Here is a 22579-nt window from a genome sequence, read left to right as displayed (position 1 = left end):
TATTTTCAAACACTTGAAGTCCATACTAGAAAGAGATGAAGGCTTTTCCCATACCATCTGATTCTTTAGTGACCAGGTACATTAATACCAAGTTATTTCTGTGAATTCAAAGGCTATTTATACAGGTCTAATTTCTTTAGAACCAACCTGGTAACTGAGCCCAACTTGGCAACCAACCACTTCTCTGCTTTACTAGAGCTTCATACAACACATTGAAGGGCACACACACCTCAATGATAAAGAGATAGATTCTCGGTTCAAGACTCTTGTTTGAGACAGAAATTAGTGTGAGAGCCCTTTTCAGAAATTCTTTTTCTTTCTTTCTTTCTTTCTTTGCCACCCCCCAAAAAGCTTAGGCCTCAAATCCTGCCTTTCCGTATGAGAAGAAATATCATCTACACCTGCCTCCTCTCCTCTCCCCCCCCCCCCCGAAAGGCTTCGGCATCCAATCTTCTCCAAATTGCCTTCCGCCCCCCCCCCCCCCTTTTAGAATAATAGAGGTCCCTTCCCGGGCAGGCATCGCCCTCCCTTCTCTGCGGGGGAGAGGACACCCTGAAGCAGTGGGGGCCGCAGGGACAATAGGGCGAGAGAGGCGCAGCCTAGCTCCTGCCGGCGATGAAACCAGAGTTCAGGAAAGAAAAGACACACACACACACACACCCCTTTTGTGCGGCATTACAACAACCCCCCCCCCCCCCCAGCACTCTCCACTCCCTAAAGGTGTGGTCCCCCCGAACTCGAGGACAAAAAGAAAACAATCAATATTTACAACCACCATCGCTCCTTTTAGTCAAGAGTTATTAACATCAGCCAATCAACCCTGAAAAGCGCCGCTCCATACTGACACATTTGCCTAATTAAATTGGGGGAAATTACCAGTATACGGCTTGATGTATTCAACCCTCCTATAGAAAATGCCAGTCCTTACTCTGTAAATTGCTCAAGGGACATCTTAATCTATATCTAGAGATACACCTTGAGAATGTGTGTGTGTGTGTGTGTGAATACACACCGTGAGCAATAATAAATCACTAATAAATAAAAAGTATATCTATACTTTATACTTTTATTGTTATTTATACTCCTGTATTCTTTTATTATTCTAACGTGAAAGTCTACACACACACACACACACACTCCCCTATGTGTTCTACGTACAGGTGCACACCCGTCACTTAGCCCAAGATTTGAGATGAAACACAGCTATACCCCTAGGTTGCCTATCGATGAAGCAGTTACTTTAGGCTATTCCTGTCTCTTGTTTGTTTGTTTGTTTTGCTTATTTGTTTCAGGACTAGGATGTCTAGTTCCTTCTTAAGCGTGGCATGTAGATTTTACTAAAAAAAATATGTAAAGCGTTCCACCTGTCGCAGGCTCTAATCCAGAGCTATACAGTATGCAGCCAGAGTCCTTCCAAACAAGGTGCTGAAGAATGCATTCTTAGCCCGTTGTCTGACATCTTTTGTCATGCATGCTTTTGCTGTTGCCGAAAAGCGTGGAGAAAATGGTAGTATGCGCACCTGCAGAAAAACGCCTTCTTGATGTTAACAGCAGGCTGGAGGGTATAAAGCAATAAAACTGCCAAATGTACCTGTTCCTATTGAGTACGTTACCTACACCCTATGAATCAAGAGTCCCAATAGGAACTGGAGGCTGGAGCACGAATCTTATAGTCCGCTCTTTCCCTTGTCTTCCTCTCTCTCTGTATTACTATGAGCATTTTTATTCATTGTAGATTTGTAAACGCGTGGATCGGATTACCCTTTCGCGTGTTAACTTGGAACTCCTGTTAAAAGAGGAGAGCAAAAGCGAGACACTTACAACTGCATTCAGAGTTACTGAACCGACTCCAGAGGCTCAAGAAGTTGAACACCGATGGAAGGGGGGGGGAATAAAACATCCCGGCCTCCCTAAAAAAAAAAAAGACACCCCCCTTCAATTCCCCCAAATGATCAGATTGCACTATAAACGTCGAGAGATTAGGGCTATGCACCGGGGGGGAGGGGGGAGAAATATCTTAAACCCATCGACTGCATGTACGGTGCAATATGCAAATGGTGAGATCACGTTCTACCACTTCCACCTCTTTCCTAGGGCTAATAACCGTGCTGAGAAGCAAAGCAACGGTTTGTTTGTTTTTTAAATCCCTCTTGATGTTTCCAAAAGCGATGCGTTTTTAAACATTCTGCAAAGGTTCGAAACAAATCCCCTGGAAATGTCGCTCTCAGAGATAGTGTCAGGACATGTACTTCGTTTTGGATACGTTTCTGGGCTTAGTCCTGAAAGTTGTTTTGCAAATTGCGGCTGCTGGTGGTTTTCAAAGCCCGAAGATTGATCCCATTTCCCAATCTATAGAACTTTCAGCTTTCTCTAGGTTTAACCAGTTGCACGTCTCCTTTCTTTCTCTACCTGGGTCCTCTTCGGTAGGGTCTGGCTCTGGAGTTCATGCTTTCTCTAGCTGGACGCGAGGAGATTTAAACAGGGGAAGCAAAAAAAAAAAAAGGATAGATCCACAACAGTGCTGGTTAAAACTAAATGTCTTTCCCCAGTCCATCTTTGGAAGAGAAGTGGTAATACCACCTGGATGTTCAGATATAAATCCCCTAGCAAATAATAAATGGATTAATAATAACAAGGTATGAAGTTCTTTTTATAGAAAAAAAAGGAGAGAATTGAAACTAAATGCGGCAGTTAGACAACCATTTTGATAAGAGGATAATTGAGGCGGCACTGGTGTATAATTAGAGGATAATTTATGCTATATCCACTTTTATTCCACCTCCCAAAATAAACCCAGTCCATAATCATTACAGGCAAATTGTTCTGAATTTTATAGCAGCAATTTGAACAAAGTACTGCAGTTAATCATGGGAGATTTTTGTGTATTCCTGATTAGACGTCTAATTGCCTCCTTCCAGAAAGTAAAAATAACTGTAAAACGTCTCTATTTTTATCATTAACAATGTTGACAATAAAATAAAATCAACTGGAATTGTAATCTAAAGACAAATTTAGGAGGAAGGCACTTTTTCTTGGGTAGTTTATATTGTAATCAAGATTTGCCAAACCACTAACCGCATGTATCATTTGCATATATTTGAAAGCATTACAGTAGCTTCTGTTTTCAATAGGAAAAAATGCACAACTGTCAGATCTCCAACGATTCGCTGCTGCAGTGAGCAGGCTGCTGCTCTTCCTAAAATATTGAAAATATTGTCTTGATCAATAAGGAGCCAGTCCCAGGAGGAACAAGGCGCTGGAGCATGCACTTGGGTTCTGTTTTTCCACTTTTAAATTTTCCTTGTCACTCGTGTTTACTGCGTGTTTTCAAGTACAGGAAAGGGAAACCTAAGGTGCATTTCGACTCTGGGCTGTATAGATGGACTGAAATACCTTTAGTAGGTTAGTAGCTGCGTTACACTTGGCTGTCTGCTACACTGGCTCGACAATGCACACGACACGAGCAAAAAATGCCCCCCGTGACAGCAGCATACACGCCTTTTGTCTCACCGGAGGCTCGGAGGAAGCGAGCGGCGAGGAAGCCTGCGTTTGCAGGGGCTGGGGGGCTGCTGGCTGGCGGGGAGCGGCAGAGCCCCGCGGCAGGGGAAGGCAGGCGCGCGCGCGCACGCCGCCTCGCCGCGCTCGAGCCGGGCTTTGGAGCCGCCGAAAGCGGGCTCAGCTCAAGCTCGCACAGACGCCAGTCGCAGCCTCCGGGATGGTGACGTCAGGGGTTGACTGACCAATGGGGAGGCACTGCCCTTTGGAGACAAACCATTCGACTTGTGGCGTCTCTGCCTCAAGTCTAAAAGCAGAAGCTCAACTTTACCAGCATCCACCTTCGAAAATCTCCGCTTTAAACTCCGCCAGCCAAAAAACAAAAACAACAACCCCCCCCCAAAAAAACAACAACCCCCCCCCAGCCACCACCAAGGGGGGAATGGAGGGGAAGAGGAGAGGGAAAAAATCACAGGACTAGCCCCCCCTTATACACCCCTCCCCTCACCCCTCCCTCCGGGAACAAGGCCCCTCTCACTCCTGCTCTCCCCCCCCCCGCTCCAAAAAAAAAAAAAAAAAAGCCACCTCACTAATTCCCAGCGCAGGATAATAGGCTCTAAGGTGGCTGGGGAGAGAGCGAGCGCGCGGGGGGCGAGCCGGAGGGATCCGCTCTCTCACTCCCAAACTTTGATGATGACCATGACTACGATGGCTGACGGGCTGGAAGCGCAGGACTCCTCCAAATCCGCCTTCATGGAGTTCGGGCAGCAGCAGCCGCCGCCGCAGCCGCCGCCGCCGCCGCAGCCCCACTCCCAGCAGAGCTCGCCGGCCATGGCAGGCGCTCACTACCCGCTGCACTGCCTGCACTCGGCGGCCGGCTCGCACCCGCACCACCAGCACCACCACCACGGCGCGCCCTACCCGGCCAGCGGCAACTCCTACAACCCCCGCTCGCTGGCCGCCTATCCCTACATGAGCCACTCGCAGCACAGCCCTTACCTCCAGTCCTACCACGGCAGCAGCGCGGCCAGCCAGACGCGGGCGGACGATGCAGGTGAGCGCGGCCGCTTTCTTCTCGCGTTCGGCTCCTTCCTCCGGCCGGGCTCCGCGGCCACCGCCGCCAGCCTGCGGGGGCCGGCTCCAGCGCTGGCCCCGGAGCAGCCGGGGCTCGCGTGGTTGCACAATGCGGTGCTTTCCCTTCGCTTCGCCCTGGGGGGGGGGGGGGGGGGGTGCAGCGGTGTGCATGGCATGCAAATGCAGGAGCCGGCTTATGCATTGCAGACGGTCCCTATAGCTATGCGTGTCTATGCGGACATCCCGGTCTGGGTGGCTTTCAGGGGGGCACATCTATTCGTGGGGCTATAAAGCCCGGGGCGTCTATTTCCCAGGGCGATATCAACAGCCCTGCCTTGCTTTGCTGCGATCTCTCCATCCCGAGAGCGCTCTTTGGCGGTGGGCTTGGACTGTTGAGGTGTGGGTGTGTTTGTTTGTTTGTGTTGCCCATTAATATACTCCGAGCGCTGGCCTACTGCTCAGCTAAATTTAACGTGAAACTGGCCATTTGCATTTCACCAAGCGCCCTGCTTCTGCAGCCGCCTCTTTACGGCTGGGGAGCAATGCTATAGATTGCAGTCATCCCAGCCTCAGCTAAGGGGTACGAGACAATGTTTGGTACTCCTTTGTGACACTCGGCAAGGGGATCGGCATTAGGCAAATGACTGTAAACACCTGATGAGTGAAAGTTTCAAGATGAGTTTGTTGTGATTCCCTCCCCCCGAAGTTAGCAGATTATTTTTATGTACTGATCTGAGGGGGGAAAAAGCATTGTTAAAACTGCGACTGGTGATTCACTGACCACCAAACTGGCGACATGAAGTCAATTAGCCGTGTAAATGGCCAGGCAGTTTAGCAATCCATTCATTAAACAAGTACTGTATTTTTGCAAGTAAAACAAGCCATCCAGCACACAGGCACGGCTTCTTTATGTCCGCTGATTCGCACTATTCTAATAAGAGGTATTCCGGTGTGATGCCTTTAAGCACTCAGACCGTGTGCATACTAAGCCAGTGGGACTGAAACAGCAATGGGATTATTGCATGCGGGCTGTTCCGGGGGGGGGGGGGGGGGGGGGGAGCAACAAAATGCCCAAGTTAAACAGTCAAGGAGGGTTCTCTGCATTCTCTGCGGTGGTGACATTTCAAATGTGTTGCTTGCTTGCAGATCAGCAAAAAACAACAGTGATTGAAAACGGTGAAATCAGATTCAATGGAAAAGGAAAGAAGATACGGAAGCCTCGAACCATTTATTCGAGTTTACAACTTCAGGCTTTAAATCATCGCTTTCAGCAGACTCAGTACCTGGCACTTCCAGAGAGAGCTGAACTGGCAGCTTCCTTAGGACTTACTCAGACACAGGTAAATTATGGGAAACCCAAATCATTGCAATCCTGGTCAGACAATACAAGGCCAACCAAAGAGAGATCTTCACTCGCAAGTACATGATAGTAGAAAAGGTAACACACATGTTACTACTATGCCAAATGGGATGTGAGTTATCTTATTACACAGTACAAAGTAACTGGCTTACTACTGAAATAACTGACTGAATCTGCACTTTCCCCTGCCGACTAGTTATCAAATTTTACCCTTTGATGGCACAAATAGAAAAAATAAATGGCTCAGAATAATTACTGCACCAACATGAAATTGTTCAGTTGTGACAAGAGCACAAAACAAAGGCAAGAAAACCTTAGGCCTGAGGCAGAGGTAAAAATAAAAAGCCAGATCGTGGCAACCTATAAAGACAGAGAAAGCAAGAGCGCATTAGAAAATACCTGTAAAATCAATAGTTAATTCATCCTGGATGACTAACTCAAATGCAGTGGTTACCCTTGGGCAAAATGTACAAAAGGTGATAATAGATCTGAAGATCAAAGACAACCGTGTACAAAATTATAGCATGTTAAGCCATAGTTAAGTGTGGTTGGTGGAGCTGTCCTAGCTTGGCTAATTTAAGCTTGAAAGACACATGGTGGCCTTACAGACTTCACAAGCAGGGGTTAGTAGAAAAGCAAATGGATAAATACTATCAATTCATTTAAAACATATTTATGTGCATTTATGACTTTAATAAATAATGTATATATTTTATAATTGCAATTGGCAACAGTAGCTTACCTGGGCAATTGAGCGGATATGAGCGGATATGAATTTTGAAAATATGTTTGCTTATTGTACAAATGGCATTTGTTCTGACACACACAAGATGTGGGCTTGATCCTGAAAATCTACAGGCAAACGAGTAGTCCCACTGAGATAGTAGCCTTGCATAAAGACTAGGGTTGCAGGATCAAGAGTTTGAATCTCTAAATTACACCCATATACCTTTTGAACATGGAGGGCCCGATCCTGCAGACCCCATGCAGGGAAAACTCAATTTAGGGGAGTTTTACTTGTCTAGAGAGGGCAGGATGCGACCCAAGATGATTTATATCAGTTGCTCGTTCTGAAAAGGCAATTTCCCATGCAAAATTGGTTTTAAAATGAAGATAAAGCACTTGCTCTAGTCAGCCCCTTCCCCAAGGATATAAACAAGGACAGCTTGGTGGTACAAATTGTCTGATTCAGGTTTTACTTTTAAGATGCCCTTTGACTATTATATATATAATCTGTGCATGTAAGTAATTAAATGTACACACATAGGTAGGTGAGAGAGTGAGAAATTAAAACAGAATAAATTCTACTGTGCTCTACTTGTGGTCTGGACAAGAAAATGACACTCAATTTTAAAACCTACATCTCGATTCCCAGCGTCACTATTCCTGTTATTAACAATAGGCTAGTTCCAATGCTGGCGTGTTTAACCCCCTAAAAATGCCAGCTTGACCCCACATCTCCATCCCTACCATTTGGAAACTCAGGACCCTCTATATTTCAAAAATAACCCCCTTCGGGCGCTTCCTGCTGTCAGCTAGGTGCTCCTCAGCGGCCTAATCTCTTCTGCCTTTTGATTACAGGTGAAGATCTGGTTTCAGAACAAACGCTCCAAGTTTAAGAAGCTGCTAAAGCAGGGCAGCAATCCTCATGAGAGCGACCCTCTGCCAGGCTCCGCGGCCCTGTCCCCGCGGTCTCCAGCTCTGCCTCCAGTCTGGGACGTTTCAGCTTCTGCCAAGGGAGTCAGTATGCCTCCCAACAGCTACATGCCTGGTTATTCTCACTGGTATTCTTCTCCACATCAAGACACAATGCAGAGACCACAGATGATGTGAATTGTCCAAGAGAAATAATCTATCAAGAAGCCCTAGTCTCGACATGGCAAGCAGTCCGCTGTCTTGCCAACGGTGCCAATTTAACAGGCTCTGTGTGAACTTGTATGTGTGGCAAGGAGACAAGGTGGGGCTTTCGTTTTGTTTTGTTTTTCTTTTAGTAACCTCAGTGATTGATCTTGAACAAAAAGAAACTTTTTTTCCCCATGCTGGCGCACATAAGACACTTCTCTTTAGGATATTTTAATTTGGACTCGAAGGAACCAGCCTCGTCGCTTTGGAGTATACTGTCAAAGCAAACTTTTTACAGACTTTTTCCCACCAGAAGAACCTGAGTATACCCGGCAACGTTTTTACTTGTTTAATGAGCTAAAGATATTACATGATGAAAGGGAGGCTATTCAAGCTCCTGCATTTGTATTCACTAAACCCAGACTGGAGGGGAGGGGGCGCGAAAGTGCTTGAAAAGGAAAATATACTGTACGATTAAAACATTACCACGAAGCAAAAACCGCATGCTTTATCAAAATGGAATGGACAGCAACCAAGAAGAAACCACTGTCTCTCCCTCAGATCTCTCCCCCCAACTTCCCCCTCCCGAAGTCCCCTGAAATCTAAGAGGGAAAAGGCAAAGGAGGAACCCACCAAAACAACCATCCTATGGCTTTGAAAGGTTCAGTACTTGATTGGTGGTATTCTCACCAATTCACTAAGCTATAGAGACGTTTATATCGAGCAACCTTTTCTGTATATATTGCTGAATTTTAGTTGTAAATATACTTTGTATGTTTTTGTCTTCTTTCATATATAGAGTAAAAGCCACAAAACGTCCCTGTGTCCTGTATTTCTCTCTATATTATAAAGAACACCCGCTTAAATAGCTAGCTAGATATTCACACATTTTGTGACATAGAGAGCAATATATCTAACAACAAACCCTTGAAAAGATTTTTCTTAAAAAGAATAAACCTGAGACAATATATACGTAACTATTGCAAAGAGAATCGTGGATGTTTCTAATCGCCCGGTCATTTCTTAGCCTATGTTACTTCGGTAATTCCAATATTTGAAAAAACATTATGGTGTCATTTAATCTGAGGTTTATCTCAAAGTAAAATTCAGTGCTTTGCATTACTTCCTACACAAGTAGGGCGGGGGGGGGGGGGAGAGAGAAAGAGCTGCCCTCCTTTTGATTTTGATTAACAGACGGACAATTAAAGCTGTGCAATATTTTGCAAAGCTTGAAAGGTGCATAGGTATACAATGCACTGACCAGGGCGAATTATATCTTTATTATATTGTATAAAGCACAGAAATAATGAAAATGAAAGTCCTTTCGTCACACAAGCCCCATACTGCGAGAATTAATGGCTAGAGACCTGGGCATCCTTCAAATTATGAACCTTGAAACCACTGAGCCATTTATCAGAAGTCAATAGAGATGCTCAGAGTGCTCCATATAATGACAGCTACATACAGTCGTGCAAAAGGACAGTCACTATAATTAGACACAAAGCAAAGACTACTTACCAATATACGAGTTCCTTTTTTTTGTTGAGCAACTTCCACGCTCAGTCAGTCTTCAGAATGGTTTAAAACCGATCAGTCTTGTCATTTTCTACCACTCGCATTGTTACATTAAGAAAAATGTTTTCTTTTCTTTTCCCCCCCTTCCTACTGTGAAACTTTGGGTTCAGAGCTCCCCAGGATCAATTCTGAACAAAGCCTCCAGCTGCAGTGCCATCCAATTTGAAGCAGACATTGGGGACAATTTAAGGTTTTTATCCACAAGAAGGTTTTTTTCCATTCTCTTAAATGCAGCCATAATTAGAGTAATTTTTCATGTAGCCCGCTGATTACAGCGTTTTTACCGTCAAAGATAATTACCTGTAATTTTCTTCCACTTTTAATACTAAAAAGCCATCTTTATTTAGATTCAGGAACAGGAAAGGCGAAACAAAAGAGGAAAATTATTCTGTTATTCATACACAAATTGCAGAGACGTAGGACCTAAAATTGAAAATTAACCAAAATTATAATGCTGAAAAGAATGGAAGAGGCTTCAGAAGTACAGCTGGTAGTGGGTCTCACTGAATTATTCAAATTACGTGAGAGAGAAAGCTACCATACATTTAAACAACCGTATTTTTTCTTTTTTCGACAATCCAGTGCATATCTACCTAGTCTCTATTTATGCAGGTTAATCCTAAACCAGTTGAAACATTGCAAATGTATGTTAGATCTATCTATCTATCTATCTATCTATCTATCTATCTATCTATCTATCTATCTATCTATCTATCTATCTATCTCTTCACTCACACATACTATAACCTAAGAGGACCATTTCTATCAGAATCCAAAGATACAGCAGTTGTCCCTTAATTGCGTGGGCTAATACTTAACCCTTTCCTAGCCACTGACTTAATCGGTGTGAGTGATCCATAAATATGATGAATCAGAAGAGCTTTACTGGTGTATTTTAGAGTAGATGTTGCTGCTGTAGTGTAAAATACATGTGCACGCTTTGTCAATAGCCATTACGTTGTGGAGTACTGCATAGAAAAATGTGATACAATTTTTCTTGTACTTTATGAATATTTCAAGGATAGACTTTTTTTTTTTAAAGCAATGAACCCAATACAGACATGTAAGATGACACAAGCAGGCCTTTCCAAGAGTAATATGGTGAGCAAATGATAGCAAAGACAGTGTCATCTAACATTATATAGCTGCCACCAAAAGAGAGTTTCATGAAACAGCGTCCTCTATAGATAGAATTGGAACAAGTCTCTCTGTATTCTTTCCTTATGGCTTCCTACAATTTTGGTTTCACGGAACGGTTGTTCAGCAGCACGTTTGTATAATATTCGGTAAGCAATACATTTTTCTTCTAACACTTTGGGGTGCATTAAAGTTTGGACCTCAAGAAATAAAATGATGGCTCCTTTCAAAGCCCACCCTTTCTCAGATAAAAGGGGAGAGCTTTGAACCAAGCCTTTGGCAAAGGGTAGTTTACATGTGCCTCTTTGCAGATGGAACGGTGCTTGCCTGATCAGAAACTCTACCGCCTTTGCAATAACAGTAAGCAAATCTTCGGAGTTAAATTGCAAGGTTAAAACGACAGCCTGCCTCTCAAAATGTACGGTGTATTGATGACAATGAATACGAGGTACACGAGTACAAAATACATGGCAGCAGGGAAAGATCTGAATGACTATATCGTGCGCTCTTTGACTAGCAGTTCAAAAAAATGGACTCACGATTTACACTCAGAGTTATTGCCGTATAGCGATCAGCCTTCTTCCAACGCATCTAAATAGAAACCAAGTCCACTCTGAACGTCTATCGAGCCGACTAGCAAACCTACCTAGAGAAAGAGAATTTCCTATAGGTCCCCAGCTTCTGGAGCGAAAGCCATTGTCACAGAACGTGAACCAACCCAAATCCTATCGACTATGTAGAAATACTAATAAAAAGGACAGATTTCTGAATCTATGAAACAGCGGTCTAATAGGATGACAGAAATTACAAAAACCGCAAAAGTAACCACGAAAGTGTGAAAAGATAAAGATGAACTGTGCGTTGAAGTATACAAAAAATAAAAACTTACCCCCAGTGAAAATCTGTTAAGCAATGATCAGGGTCTAGAAATCTATACTGAACAGAAGCAGTCTCAGGGCAGAAGCTCTTTCTCTATATTCTTGGTTGAGTGAGCACATCCAGGTGTGAAATTGTTTGCACACCCCAGCACCTCTTATATTGCCAGCAAAATTAGCTGTTATTACTGTCACTGTTTAGTGATGGTTAGCTTGATAAAAAAAAAAAAACTGCTGTAATCAAGACCTGGCGCATCTTTGCAAATTACAGATAATTGTAAACGTCCAGATTATGATAATAGCATCCTAATCCAGGCTGCAATATAATTATTACAGAGTGTTACATCTGAAACTGTCCAGTAGGGCTAATTCAGCCATTATTTAGACCCTATTTTTGCACTGCAAATGGGTTGCTGAGTTGAAAATGTAGGATTGTAATTTCACGGGGCACTCAATGAGTAATGGTATAGGAAGAGAAAAATACAAAAGTGAAATGTGAACAGTAGCGATCAAATCAAACTCTGAAGGACAAAAGACTGTTTGATTCATACGGAATAGGAAGAGCGGGAATTAAGAAAATAGCAAATCAGTGGTCTGCAGTGTTACGTGTCCAAATCTCAGATAGAGTGAGTCTGTTGTGCATTCAGGGGATGATACTTCTGCTAGCTGCTGTCTGAAATCATTCTTTTTCTCAGCTCATCTCGTCCCAGGCAGTATTTCCCTAGGTTTTTTTTAAACACTCCTATGGTCCCTCCCATCCCCAAAAGAAAGCAAATTTGTCAGTGGAGTGATTGCTTTCTCTCAGACGAGTTAACCATCTGCACGTCACCTTTCTAGGAACAGAACCATTTTCTTCCTAATAATATAATAATAATAATAATAATTAATAATAATAATAATTAATAACAATAAAAGATCCAAATTGAATTTGCATCCTATCTGGCCATCGTGGAAAAAGCACACGAGTATCGAGCCCATAGGCCTAATTCCCTTTCGCGTTCACTCCGTGGAGAAGTCATCAGGAGTCCTACAGGAAATTAGCAGAGAATGCCTTAATGGTAATTAATTAAACAAAGGAACCTGACTAACACGGCTGCCTAACAGCTAGTCAGGTTGACTCCATGGGCTATTGGCTTTAGTCTCACGATTAGTTTATATTCACCCCGAATGTGAAGCAAACCATCCTGCTTCGTTTTTAATGGGCCAAATCATCGAAGTGCTTTTGTTTGTTTGCTTGTTTTTAATAACCACTGTATTAATGTTAAGCCTTTTAAAACAAGTCGATCCAGGAGATAGATGTTGGGTTAATCACTGTAGGTTTATGGTAGCAAACGGGGTATTTTCTTGCCTATAGTGTTGGTCCCACTCAGTATTAAACCTGGAAAGGAGTTCGAACTGTTCTATAGGTAAATTCCTATAGTTCCTGCAGAGTCCATTGTCCTGGGCTCCTTATAGGGTGGAATTGATTAATGCAGTGTGGATTTATGACCTTTAAGGACTAAATTCGTTCTTGGGAATGTTAATAATGTTACTGTTAATGAATATTAATAATATGCCATTTGTATGCGCCTGTTCCTCATGGAAATCAATAAGAATAGCTTGAAGAAAGGAAAAGGGAGGATCAAGGGATAATACAAGTCGAAGGCTACCCAACACATTATATGGTACATGTAAAGGGGACCGTAAGGATTTCCTGGAATCTGACGTTTAGCGCCAGATCCTCAGCTGGTGTACAGCAGCCATGAAGTCAATGATACTACCTCGATTTACACTAGCTGAGGATTTGGCCCTTCAAGTGAATTTGTATGAGAAAGGCTTCCTTATCGCTATTGCAAACGCATCGACTGAAGTCTTATGCACATAACAGGCTTTTCTGAACGGCAGAAAACAATGAAATCCTACGATGTGCAGCCCATATTTCAGGTTGCAGTTCCCTGTGCTCAGAATGTAATCTGGTGGCTGGCCGTGCACAGCTGAACCTAAACTGAGCTTCCTCATCCGAATGAAATGAAAACACTATGGTGTCTTGAGGAGGTATTTTTCTTTGATTAAAGGTAGTAATGTGTGGTATTTTACGGGTTTGTATATTTCTTGCCTGAGGATGTGGATCAGGCCCAATAAGGTATATATGTTTGGCAGATAAAATGCTGCTTATCCCCATAAATCACATGTAAACAGAGGCACCGCAGAACAAAGAACAGAAATATCTAATTGCTGTCGCTCAGGATCTCCCTTACCAAAAAAGAGGCTCCATGTAAATTACCCAATTTCTATCTCCAAGGTTCTCGTCTGACCTAAAAACCAGGTTATTACGTTACTGCAGACATCGCTCCGATGACTAAAAGCAAGGAGGGGTGTGTGTGTGTGTGTGTGTGTGTGTTTAATTTAACTGAAGCAATATATATATGTTCTGTAATCCACAACTGAACACCCTAAAGACTGTCAGTCGCAAAATTGCGTGGTAGAAATATTTAATAAATAACACATGTGCGAAGCCCCTTTCTGATATATTCCTACATCCGTGCTGCCAGATCTGAAATGTGTAACGTCTGGAGGCCCGAGTGCCTGTACAAAGGAATAGTTGCAGCTCGGGATAATTTATTGGGGAGCCCTAGAGAAGTGAAAGCGAGAAAAATGCCTGCCTGCGCTGGCTGGGGTTTGTGTGGTGACAGGTTGGCGTGTGTGTATGTGCTCGGAAGGAAACTTGGACATTTCTCGGGGGTGAAGGGCTCTCCATCCGGAGAAAGGCCCCGGGAGATATTACGGCGAGTGACCCGGAGTCAGGAGGGGACGGTTTGTCTGTAATAAGGGAGCCCAGCAGAGACACGGGATTAGGGGAGCCCGGCAGAGAGAGGCTCCTGGATGATTTATCCGACATCTGTTACTGTGATATCCGGAGCGATCGGGTGCCAAGGAGGACGCTGCAGGGCAGAGGCGAAGCGGGGACTTTGTGTGTGTCGCGGCGGCAGGGGTGTGTGTGTGTGTGTGTGTGTGTGTGCTTTCCAGGGGCGAGCATGGTGGAGCCGCGTGGGGGTAAACTCCTGTGTGGGTGCACTGTCAGGACGGGGTGTGGGTGTGGGTGTGAGGCCCTGCGGCTCAGCCCTGGAGCCGCTCGGCACCCACAGGAATGCGGCTCCTCTCGGCTCCCCGGGTTGCCCCAACTCCACATGGCCGCCAGGAAAAAAAAAAAAAAAAGAAAGAAAAAGGCAGCAAGTCGCCGAGTACAGACTGAACGTCAGACAAAGGCCAGTTCATCTGGTCTCTTACCCGGAGAGGGCTGGAGAGAGCCCAGAGCTGGACGGGGACCGGCTGTTGTGATGGAGAGGAGCACACAGGGATGGGGAGAAGTGTCCTAACATCTATCCCGTCCCACGCGGGTCCAAGCAGCGTTAGCTAGATATTGATGTGCGCGCATCTGATCTGATGATGGCTTTCACACAGCAGCTCCGGCAAGGGTGTGTACACAGCCACCTATTTCAGTGATGGGCATATACACTAGTATACACCGGGGGATTTATACCTAGCCTCTCTCCAGGCCTAGTCTTCTTGACATACCTGGCCTGAGAGCTCCGGGGCATTACACCATCGCAGATCTGCCCAGCATCAGGGGCAGCGTGTTTCTGGGGGGAGGTTATGGGGGGGGGCGTAATCAGAAGCAATTAAATCCTGGAGTGGGATTGACGCTGAATCCAAATATCTACGAGCAGAGCTGGTTGTTTTCGCGCAGAAACGGGAGCCGTTGCTTTTAATAAGAGGCTAAACAATCCTAGACCCCAAGCTTCAAGGTCAAGGCTGACCATGAAATGCCCCCCTCTTTCTTCCTCTCCCCCACCCACCAAAGTGCCTGGGATCAAACATAAGAAAGAAAGAAAGAAAGAAAGAAAGAAAGAAAGAAAGAAAGAAAGAAACGGGGAAACTCTGGAAAATATATTTCCACTTTTTATGTCCTAACCTTGAAAACAAAAGGGCAGAGAATCACAAAAAGGGGGGAACGTCCATAGCAGGTTCAAAAGCTGTTTTGAGAATAACGCTTGCCTAGAGCAGCGCCAGGACGAGCACAGAACAAGAAAGAAATGGAGAGGAAGTTAGCAGGAGTTAAAAGTTGCGTTTTTTCAGCAGCTTCAGAGTAATGGAAATTCCCTCAACCCTTACAGTTACAATCAGCAGGCAATACTCAACAAGCAACCGAGGCGTACCGGAACAATGCGTAAAATGGAGCAGGCTGCCCCGTAAGCAGCGAGTTAAAAAAAATGAATGAATGAAAGAAAAAGAGTAAATGTTTACAGATAACCGACCCCCCTCCCCAGCTAAGGCACACGTATGAAGTCATTGCATGCTGCATGTGTCTGTGGGTCCGCGTGTGTCTGCACAAACCTCCCTCCTACACACACACACACACACACACACTCCCCTTCCCAACGTCCAAGAAGAAGTTCTAACGAACAGACTAATCCATTGTACTAAAAGTCAATTCCTCTCTCCCCCACACGCCCACCCCCAACCTGCTGCAAAACAGCAAGCCTTGGCTTCTTTCTTTGGAAGGGGGAAAAAAAAAAAAAAAAAAAAAAAAGGACGGAGGTCAAGAATGGAGGGAGAAAAGAAGGAGGGGGCCGGGGAAGAAGGGACTAGAGACAGGTAACTGTGCCCGAGGGTACAAAGCGTGTCTTTTCAGGTCTTGTCTCCGAGCCCTGGAACAGCTCTTACTGAGCTCCTCAGCTGACAGGATGCCATTTTTAATGTTCTTACCCAGGGGAAAAGAAAAACAAAAAAAACCCAACCCCTTGTCACATTGATCGCTGCAGTTTTCCCGCATTGCAATCAATTTCGCATACATTTTCTTATTTCTAGCCCAGGTTTTAATAGCGATGGCTCAGTTCTGCCCCAGAGCTGGCCAACTCCGCTAAAGGCCCATGCAGGGACTGGCCCTGCAGGACACTGTGCAGCCCTGGGAAAGCAGCTGTTCTGTTTGCACAGGGGACGCCTGCCTGTCCGCTATTTTATTGCAAGGGGGGGAATTCTTCCAGGTGAAAATAAATAGTAATAAAGGGTGTTGAGATGGTTTTATTCTGCAGAAGAGGAGGCCGACAGCAAAGCACACATTTTGAAGTCACGTCCCGCTCACACAATACAATCACTGATGCCCCCGACTGGAATCAGTCCGGTGTATTGTGGGAAAGCCATTTCTCCTGCCCCATTATCAGCTCTCCAGCCTCTTATCTGAAAATTGTCCCCGTTAATTGCAGTAAGACTTTAAATATGAAGAAGATAACGATCGCTTGGAGGTCTGGGCTTTTCCATGAACAGAGTTAAAAAGGTTCCTCCAACATCCCTTATTCACAGGATACCGCTGGCCTCTACCCGACGCACGCTTTTTAATAGGCACAAGGGGAGTTTTGCCCTCATTTTATCCTTTTGTCGCATTCAGAAGTCTCCTTTGAAGGAAATGTAATTTGTATAATTACCCTAGCGCACACAGCGACTGACGAGTGCGGAGCTCTCAAGGCTAATTGCTCTCGGCCCAGGATTCAGAGGGGCTTTACTGGGAGATTTCTCTTTCCCAGTGTTAAAATTTGTACTTTTCTTTTAATGGTAAATAATGTTGGGTAAAGTGCAAATTGTCTTTGAAAAGCCCATTCTCCAGATGAAAGCTGCCCTAGCGGGCAGCTCTAGATTTACAAGGGGGGGCCTACACGGGCCAGAGCCTGTAAACTTTTACAGTCCATAGTGCTTCCAATGAGGCTGCGCCTTTGAGCAAGGAGTCGTTATCTGCACAAGGATCGGGCCCTAAAAATCTATCTCGCCAACAAACAAGAAAAGCAAAGGAAGCTGTTCTTTTTTCTCCTTGCAATGGAAGAAGGGGTATTTTGGAAACGTCTCTCGTGGTCGAAATAATTTTATTTATTCAGAATATACAGTTTAATCCCTCTATCTACACTTATTTACAGGGTTAAAATAACATTGGGAAAAAAAGTCTCTGGAAAAGTTGAGGTCATAGATTTCAAGGCACCATTGATAGTGTCCACAGCTGAGCAAAAATTGTCCGTCTGTAAAAAAAGGGTCTCCTTTGAAATGCAATAAGTTACATGCACAAGCGTTACACATTTAATCTTTTTTGTTTTGTTTTGTTTCCCTTTAAAACTCCCCCACAGGCATTCCTTTCGTTATGATTCCTTAACAGTAAAACACAGGAGTCCGGGGAAAAAAATAGTCTAATAAATTGTCCCAGAGGCCAGCGCTAACGGGTGTTGTAGGGAGCCGTGGGGCTGGAGGTGGGAATTGAGGGAGTTAGCACTGGAATACCAGGAAGTGGAGGTTTCTAAGTAGCTGGATGCAGGGGATGGGTTGGAGTTTGGAGCATGAGGATGAGGATGATGGCTGAGGGATCTGGAAGAGCCCTGAGGTTCCCAAACCGCAGGTGACTGTGGAGAGTTGCACGCCATGGGGTCGCTGGAGCTGGGACTGTGCTCCGGAGGCATCTCCCCGTTTTTCATAATCTTCTTGATCTTGGATCTTTTATTCTGAAACCAAATTTTCACCTGAGAGGAGGGGAAATCAAGATGATTAATACCAGCGTAATGTGAAACGATCTGAGGCAACAGGCTAAGATTAGGGTCTGTCTTCAGTCAAGGAGGGGAGAGAAGCGAGTTATATCTTTCCGAACACCAGCTGGTCAGTTACCCAGCGCAATCTACTATCGAGTGTGGCATTTACAACGACCGCGTCGGGCCCGATCCTGCGGGCCAATTTAAAGCTCCAGGCTCGAGGGATGCAAGATCGGGTCCGGTCGGGAGGTACTCTGCCCCTGCGGTACCCCTCCCTTGTCTGCGGACGGCAGTGCCTTGCCGCAATTACCTTGCGAAAGCCACCGCCGTCTCTTTCTGAAGTATTTTGTTTATGGGAGGGTAATAGAAGCCCATAAAAACATTTCAAAGGAAGCGGGTGGGGGTGGGGGTGGGAGGGGAGTGAAGGCAAGCGAGAGAACCGCGTCTGATTCAGATTCGTCTATTGCAGTCTCTGCGCTCTCTGGCAAACTGAGCCGGCTCTGCACAGCCACCAGGATTATTTTTGTTCCAGTGCCTTTCCGGAGACAGATTGTAAACACCACCAACAACCGCGCCAGTCTCGCCCCAGAGAAGCAGGCCGGGTGGGCGGCTGGCCAGCGCATCGATCTATCGCTTTCTGTGCCATGAATTCAACCCGGAAGGTAACAGTGACAGGTTATGTTTGTAATGGGCAACGTTGGAGATAGGTGCGCAGGGAGTTGTTCTCTGCATATGGATCTGAAAGCCTTCAAGCAGAGAAGTGCGAGGGACCCCATCACATCCCCCCGCTCCCCTTTTTACGCAGACTCCGGCTCCTGCGTGTGAACGCCAGCGAGCTCCTAAGCCTTTGAATATAGAGCTGTATGTAACACACAAATAGGAATCAAAAATCAACCATCACAACAAGGAAACAAAACCCACCCGGCCTGTTTCAAGAACAGCAGGCCTCTCTCGCGCCTCTTAATGCATTGGATCCGGCTACTGTTTCTATCCCTCACCAGTGGTGTCGACTCTCCTCTCTGGTGGGTGAGAAAGACCGTCTTAATACCGACAAGGAAAACGCAATAGGTCCCAAGGCTGCATTACCTGTGTCTGTGTCAGTCCCAAAGAAGCAGCCAGTTCAGCTCTTTCTGGCAGGGCTAGGTACTGAGTTTTCTGAAACCTCCTCTGTAAGGCAGCCAGCTGGAAGCTAGAGTAAATAGTCCTGGGTTTGCGCACTTTCTTTGGTTTGCCATTCACCATTCGCACCTCGGGCTCTGCCACCTCTTTTTCTAAACAATCCAAAATAGACCAGGTTAGAGTTTCCCGGAAAAATCAAGTCCCCAGTGGAGAAAAAGAGCAAAGATCCAGCCCACTCGCCCAGCCACTGCCGCCGCCAGCTCTGCAAACACAACCCGCGCGGGGTAAGGGCTATTTAAAACCACTGGTGGAATAGAGGTGAAGAAATGAGCAGGGGTAAATGGAGTAATCTCCCACCTAACCACTTTCCGTTCACTCTTTGTGAAATGTATTGGGGGAGAGCTCTCGGGGACGGCAGATCAGTTCCTTCCAGCCTACAAGTCGTTCAGGGTTGTTGTTGTTTTTAAACCTCTGAAGTCCCATTGTGAAGGAGCCCAGTTATGGGGGGTGTGCACGGGGCAGTACATTTCATCCCTCCATTCCCCCCTCGGGCGAGTGGCAGCCACTGCGTTGCAGGCTGCACTGTCTCGAATTCCAACCCGCAGAGCCCAGACGGCCAGGCTGGGAAGACGCGATACTGAGGTCTACACAGTTCAAAGGCCCACAAGAAAACTGGCCTCCTTCAGCTCGACAGAAAGTGGCCGGCTCCGGCTCAGACAGAGGGCCGATTATAGTTATAATCATCTCGCCGCTGATCTGCAAAGGGCGCGCAGATGCGTCTGGTTTCTTTTACAAATAGCCTTAATACGCCAGTGGCCTTTATTTTCCCTTTGAGTGGATGAGCAAGAGCAAACGACAGGGAAAAAACGTGAAAGCGAATAGCTGTGTCTCTAATGACGTAAGAGGTTGGCGGGAGAGAATTGCAGAGGCTGCAATCCATTGGGACTGCTACTGGAAAAGTCTGGTTTGCGATCCACTCTGTTTCACAAAGGGGTGGGGGCAGGGGAAAGATAAGGTACCCCAGTAAATCCGTCTGCCCCTGAGTGTGCATCTTGACCCGTGCGAGAAGAGCCCCAGAGAAGCAGATTCGCGCGCGGGCGGGTGGTTTTCATTCCGCACACGAACGGGATGCTAAACACGAGCAGGATTAAACACGAACTTCTGGGACCAGATCAGATCGGACCAGAAACCTTTCCAAAAGCTAGATCTCTCCCCTCCACACCCGAGCCTGCCCTCCCCCAGCCATTGACCGAGCCGTGAACACCACAATGTCCTCACGACATGCATCTCGAAGCAGGCTCCGAGCGGCTAAAGCAGAACATTGCAAACGGCACAAGCAGTCAGACATTTCAATGTTTTGGGGGTAGAATTCCGGCCAGATCCGCACCCTGCCCTTCCTAGGGATTTTCCCAGCCGCGGGGGCCGGGAGGGGTGGGAGAAGCAAACTTCAGAGTTTCGCTTTCCACGGTTGCAGGAAGCCGGCGTTTGAGACAAGCTCCCGACATTCTTTCTCTTTCTTTACTTACATTTCTCCGGAGGCAGCCCCAGAGGCCCTGGGCAATTTACAAGCATTTGCTTTGCTAATGGATGGCTGCTTCTGAGAGGAGTTTTCAGATCATGCAGATTAATTCGGTGGCTTTATTCCCACCCCATTTAAGGATCGCTAGCTGCGCAAGATACATGTTAAAACGCCATGAAGCCAGGCACCCAGAACTGTCCGAGGAAGGATCCATCCCAGCAACCCTCTCGGGGAATCATTCTGCTCTGAGGTTTTGGGTTCCCAGCAGCCACTTCTCCCACAAACCGTTTCTCATCGCGTCAATTTCCTCCCCCTCCGCACCAGCAAGATGTCCCCCCATTAATCCAGGCCACCTCCACCCCCCACCCCAGCTCTCACCTGGCTGGTTTGAAGAACTCTGAACCCGGTTGTAAGCCCCGCTGTACTGGTGGTAAGGACTCGCGTAGCCGTAGTCTGCATAGGCTTTGGCAGGATAGTTCCCAGCAGGTCCATTCATGCCGTGGTACTGGTACTGGTACGGATTGAGCGCTTTGCCGTAGGAAGCCGAGGTAGGCGAGCAGTAGCCGTGCGGGGCTCCCCCCGTTGGACTATAATAGTCAGAATCCGTAGCCGAGGACTCGGGTAAAGTTGGAGATTCCTGAGACGGATGGTGCATGGCTGCAGACGTCTGGAAAGGAGCCTGGAAATCGCTGGATCTGATATTGGGGACCCTTCTGTCAAATACTCCTGTCATAGCTTGGAGACGGCTGCTTGCTGGGGCTGGCTGCTGGGGCTGCTCAGGGCTAAGCAGACATGTCTGGGGGAGGAGGCTGGGAGTCTTTGAGTCTCTGTGTCTGTCTCTGTCTCTGGCAGACTGCTGGCTGGGGCGCAGCATAGGCTTGGTTAAATCCTTAATTGCGCTCTTACGCACAGCAGGGTGGATCGGGTTCCATTGGCCAGAGCAATCAGGAGCAGCGACACCCTAACTCGTCCAACTAGTTTTGCACAACAAAGCTTTGCTAGGGGGGGGAAAAAAAGTCCATTTCAATCTCTTTTAAAGTGAATAACAACAGCAATGCACAAGGCATAACATCGGTATCAGAAGATTCTCTGCTCCCCAGTCAGCTGGAGAGAGATGTGCAAATATTATAGACACCACGCTTGGTGAAAGATCGTCACCATTGCTGCTCAATACATACAAGGAGCTAAATTCATCCCTGGTGCAAGTCCACGCACTGCCGTGGATTCAGACCAGGGATACATTTGGCCCCATATCGCCGTACTGTAGATTGCTGGGAGATCAATAACGAAGGGAAGTCCAGAGAGAAAGGGGATTACACTGGAGTTCAATGTGTTGGCTTCTTCAGTATTTGTAACTAACGTAGCGGACATTTCTGATTTAAATTCTGAATTCTGATTTGGTGGGAAACAAATCAGTAACTTTCTCATCCGGGGGCTCTTCCTCCCCTCAGAGACATGCCGCAGAACTTCTGTTAAATACAACGAATGAATGTAAAATAGATCTAGTCCAATCACTGCATGCAATAAAGACCTCATCCCGGGGTATCAGTTTTCCAGCCGAACTCCCCATTGATATCAACAAGGGTTTGCAGGAGACTTGAGCACGGGACAGGGTCTAATAAGTTTCTCTGTTACGTGGGTTTCATGGCTGTGCAACGCTCGCCATTGGAATAAGTGTGTAACACAGCCCCACGCGACTGCCAGGTGCCTTTCACACAGGACCGAATCCCAACGGGCCGGATCCTTCTCGCCTTCCTCAAGCCCCATGGCTCGATAATGCTACTGCTCCACACGACCATAGCTCTGGAGGTTTAAAACTGTCTCGTTGCAAATGAGCCCGCTGTTGTTGTGACCAGAGAGAGAGGCTGGGGAAATCGATGGCACCTAAAGAAAGGACAGGGTGACACGTAGAAATGGGAGAAAGCGTGCTGTGCTTCTTAACTGAGGGTTTGTCCCAAGAGTTATTTCTGGAGCTACTTCCATCAAAAAAAAAAAAAAAAAAATGGCTGGTGGGAAGATGTTTTGTAGTTAAATCAGTTAC

The 22579-nt window shown here is 46.1% G+C and overlaps 2 protein-coding genes and 1 long non-coding RNA gene across 3 annotated transcripts in view; 1 reads left to right on the top strand and 2 right to left on the bottom strand.

Annotated features, from left to right (window-relative positions):
* The window catches only part of LOC119565407, a 32148-nt gene extending 20472 nt beyond the window's left edge, over positions 1 to 11676 (bottom strand). Inside the window, exons 1-2 of the long non-coding RNA XR_005224042.2 lie at positions 11373 to 11676; positions 9290 to 9769 (exon numbers count right to left, since the gene is read on the bottom strand). This is a non-coding gene — a long non-coding RNA (uncharacterized LOC119565407). The remainder of the gene's footprint in view (positions 1 to 9289; positions 9770 to 11372) is intronic.
* On the top strand, positions 4037 to 8590 carry DLX6 (distal-less homeobox 6). The gene is made up of 3 exons (XM_037890624.2): positions 4037 to 4549; positions 5716 to 5909; positions 7511 to 8590. The coding sequence occupies exons 1-3, from the start codon at positions 4186 to 4188 to the stop codon at positions 7760 to 7762; spliced, it is 810 nt and encodes a 269-aa protein (XP_037746552.1). The 5' UTR covers positions 4037 to 4185; the 3' UTR covers positions 7763 to 8590.
* A 2217-nt stretch (positions 11677 to 13893) lies between the features above and the next one.
* DLX5 (distal-less homeobox 5) lies at positions 13894 to 21512 on the bottom strand. Its single transcript, XM_007061798.4, has 3 exons — positions 20917 to 21512; positions 18987 to 19171; positions 13894 to 17894 (listed from the first exon to the last, which is right to left on the bottom strand). Exons 1-3 carry the CDS (start codon positions 21410 to 21412, stop codon positions 17568 to 17570), a joined length of 1008 nt encoding a protein of 335 aa, XP_007061860.1. The 5' UTR covers positions 21413 to 21512; the 3' UTR covers positions 13894 to 17567.
* Positions 21513 to 22579: the final 1067 nt, after the last annotated feature.

The sequence above is a fragment of the Chelonia mydas genome, chromosome 2 (assembly GCF_015237465.2).
Source record: "Chelonia mydas isolate rCheMyd1 chromosome 2, rCheMyd1.pri.v2, whole genome shotgun sequence".
NCBI classification, from domain to species: domain Eukaryota; kingdom Metazoa; phylum Chordata; order Testudines; family Cheloniidae; genus Chelonia; species Chelonia mydas.
This window is presented reverse-complemented; position numbering and strand designations above follow the sequence as displayed.

What these genes read in the sequence shown, in the direction of transcription:
- DLX6 (XM_037890624.2), top strand. Translation starts at nt 4,186, where the DNA reads ATGATGACCATGACTACGATGGCTGACGGGCTGGAAGCGCAGGACTCC. An exon ending in GACGCGGGCGGACGATGCAG is followed by an intron (nt 4,550 to 5,715) that starts GTGAGCGCGGCC and finishes GCTTGCTTGCAG; the next exon opens with ATCAGCAAAAAACAACAGTG. An exon ending in TAGGACTTACTCAGACACAG is followed by an intron (nt 5,910 to 7,510) that starts GTAAATTATGGG and finishes TTTTGATTACAG; the next exon opens with GTGAAGATCTGGTTTCAGAA.
- DLX5 (XM_007061798.4), bottom strand. Translation starts at nt 21,412, where the DNA reads ATGCTGCGCCCCAGCCAGCAGTCTGCCAGAGACAGAGACAGACACAGA. An exon ending in GAGTTCTTCAAACCAGCCAG is followed by an intron (nt 19,172 to 20,916) that starts GTGAGAGCTGGG and finishes TGGATTGTTTAG; the next exon opens with AAAAAGAGGTGGCAGAGCCC. An exon ending in TGGGACTGACACAGACACAG is followed by an intron (nt 17,895 to 18,986) that starts GTAATGCAGCCT and finishes CCCTCCTCTCAG; the next exon opens with GTGAAAATTTGGTTTCAGAA.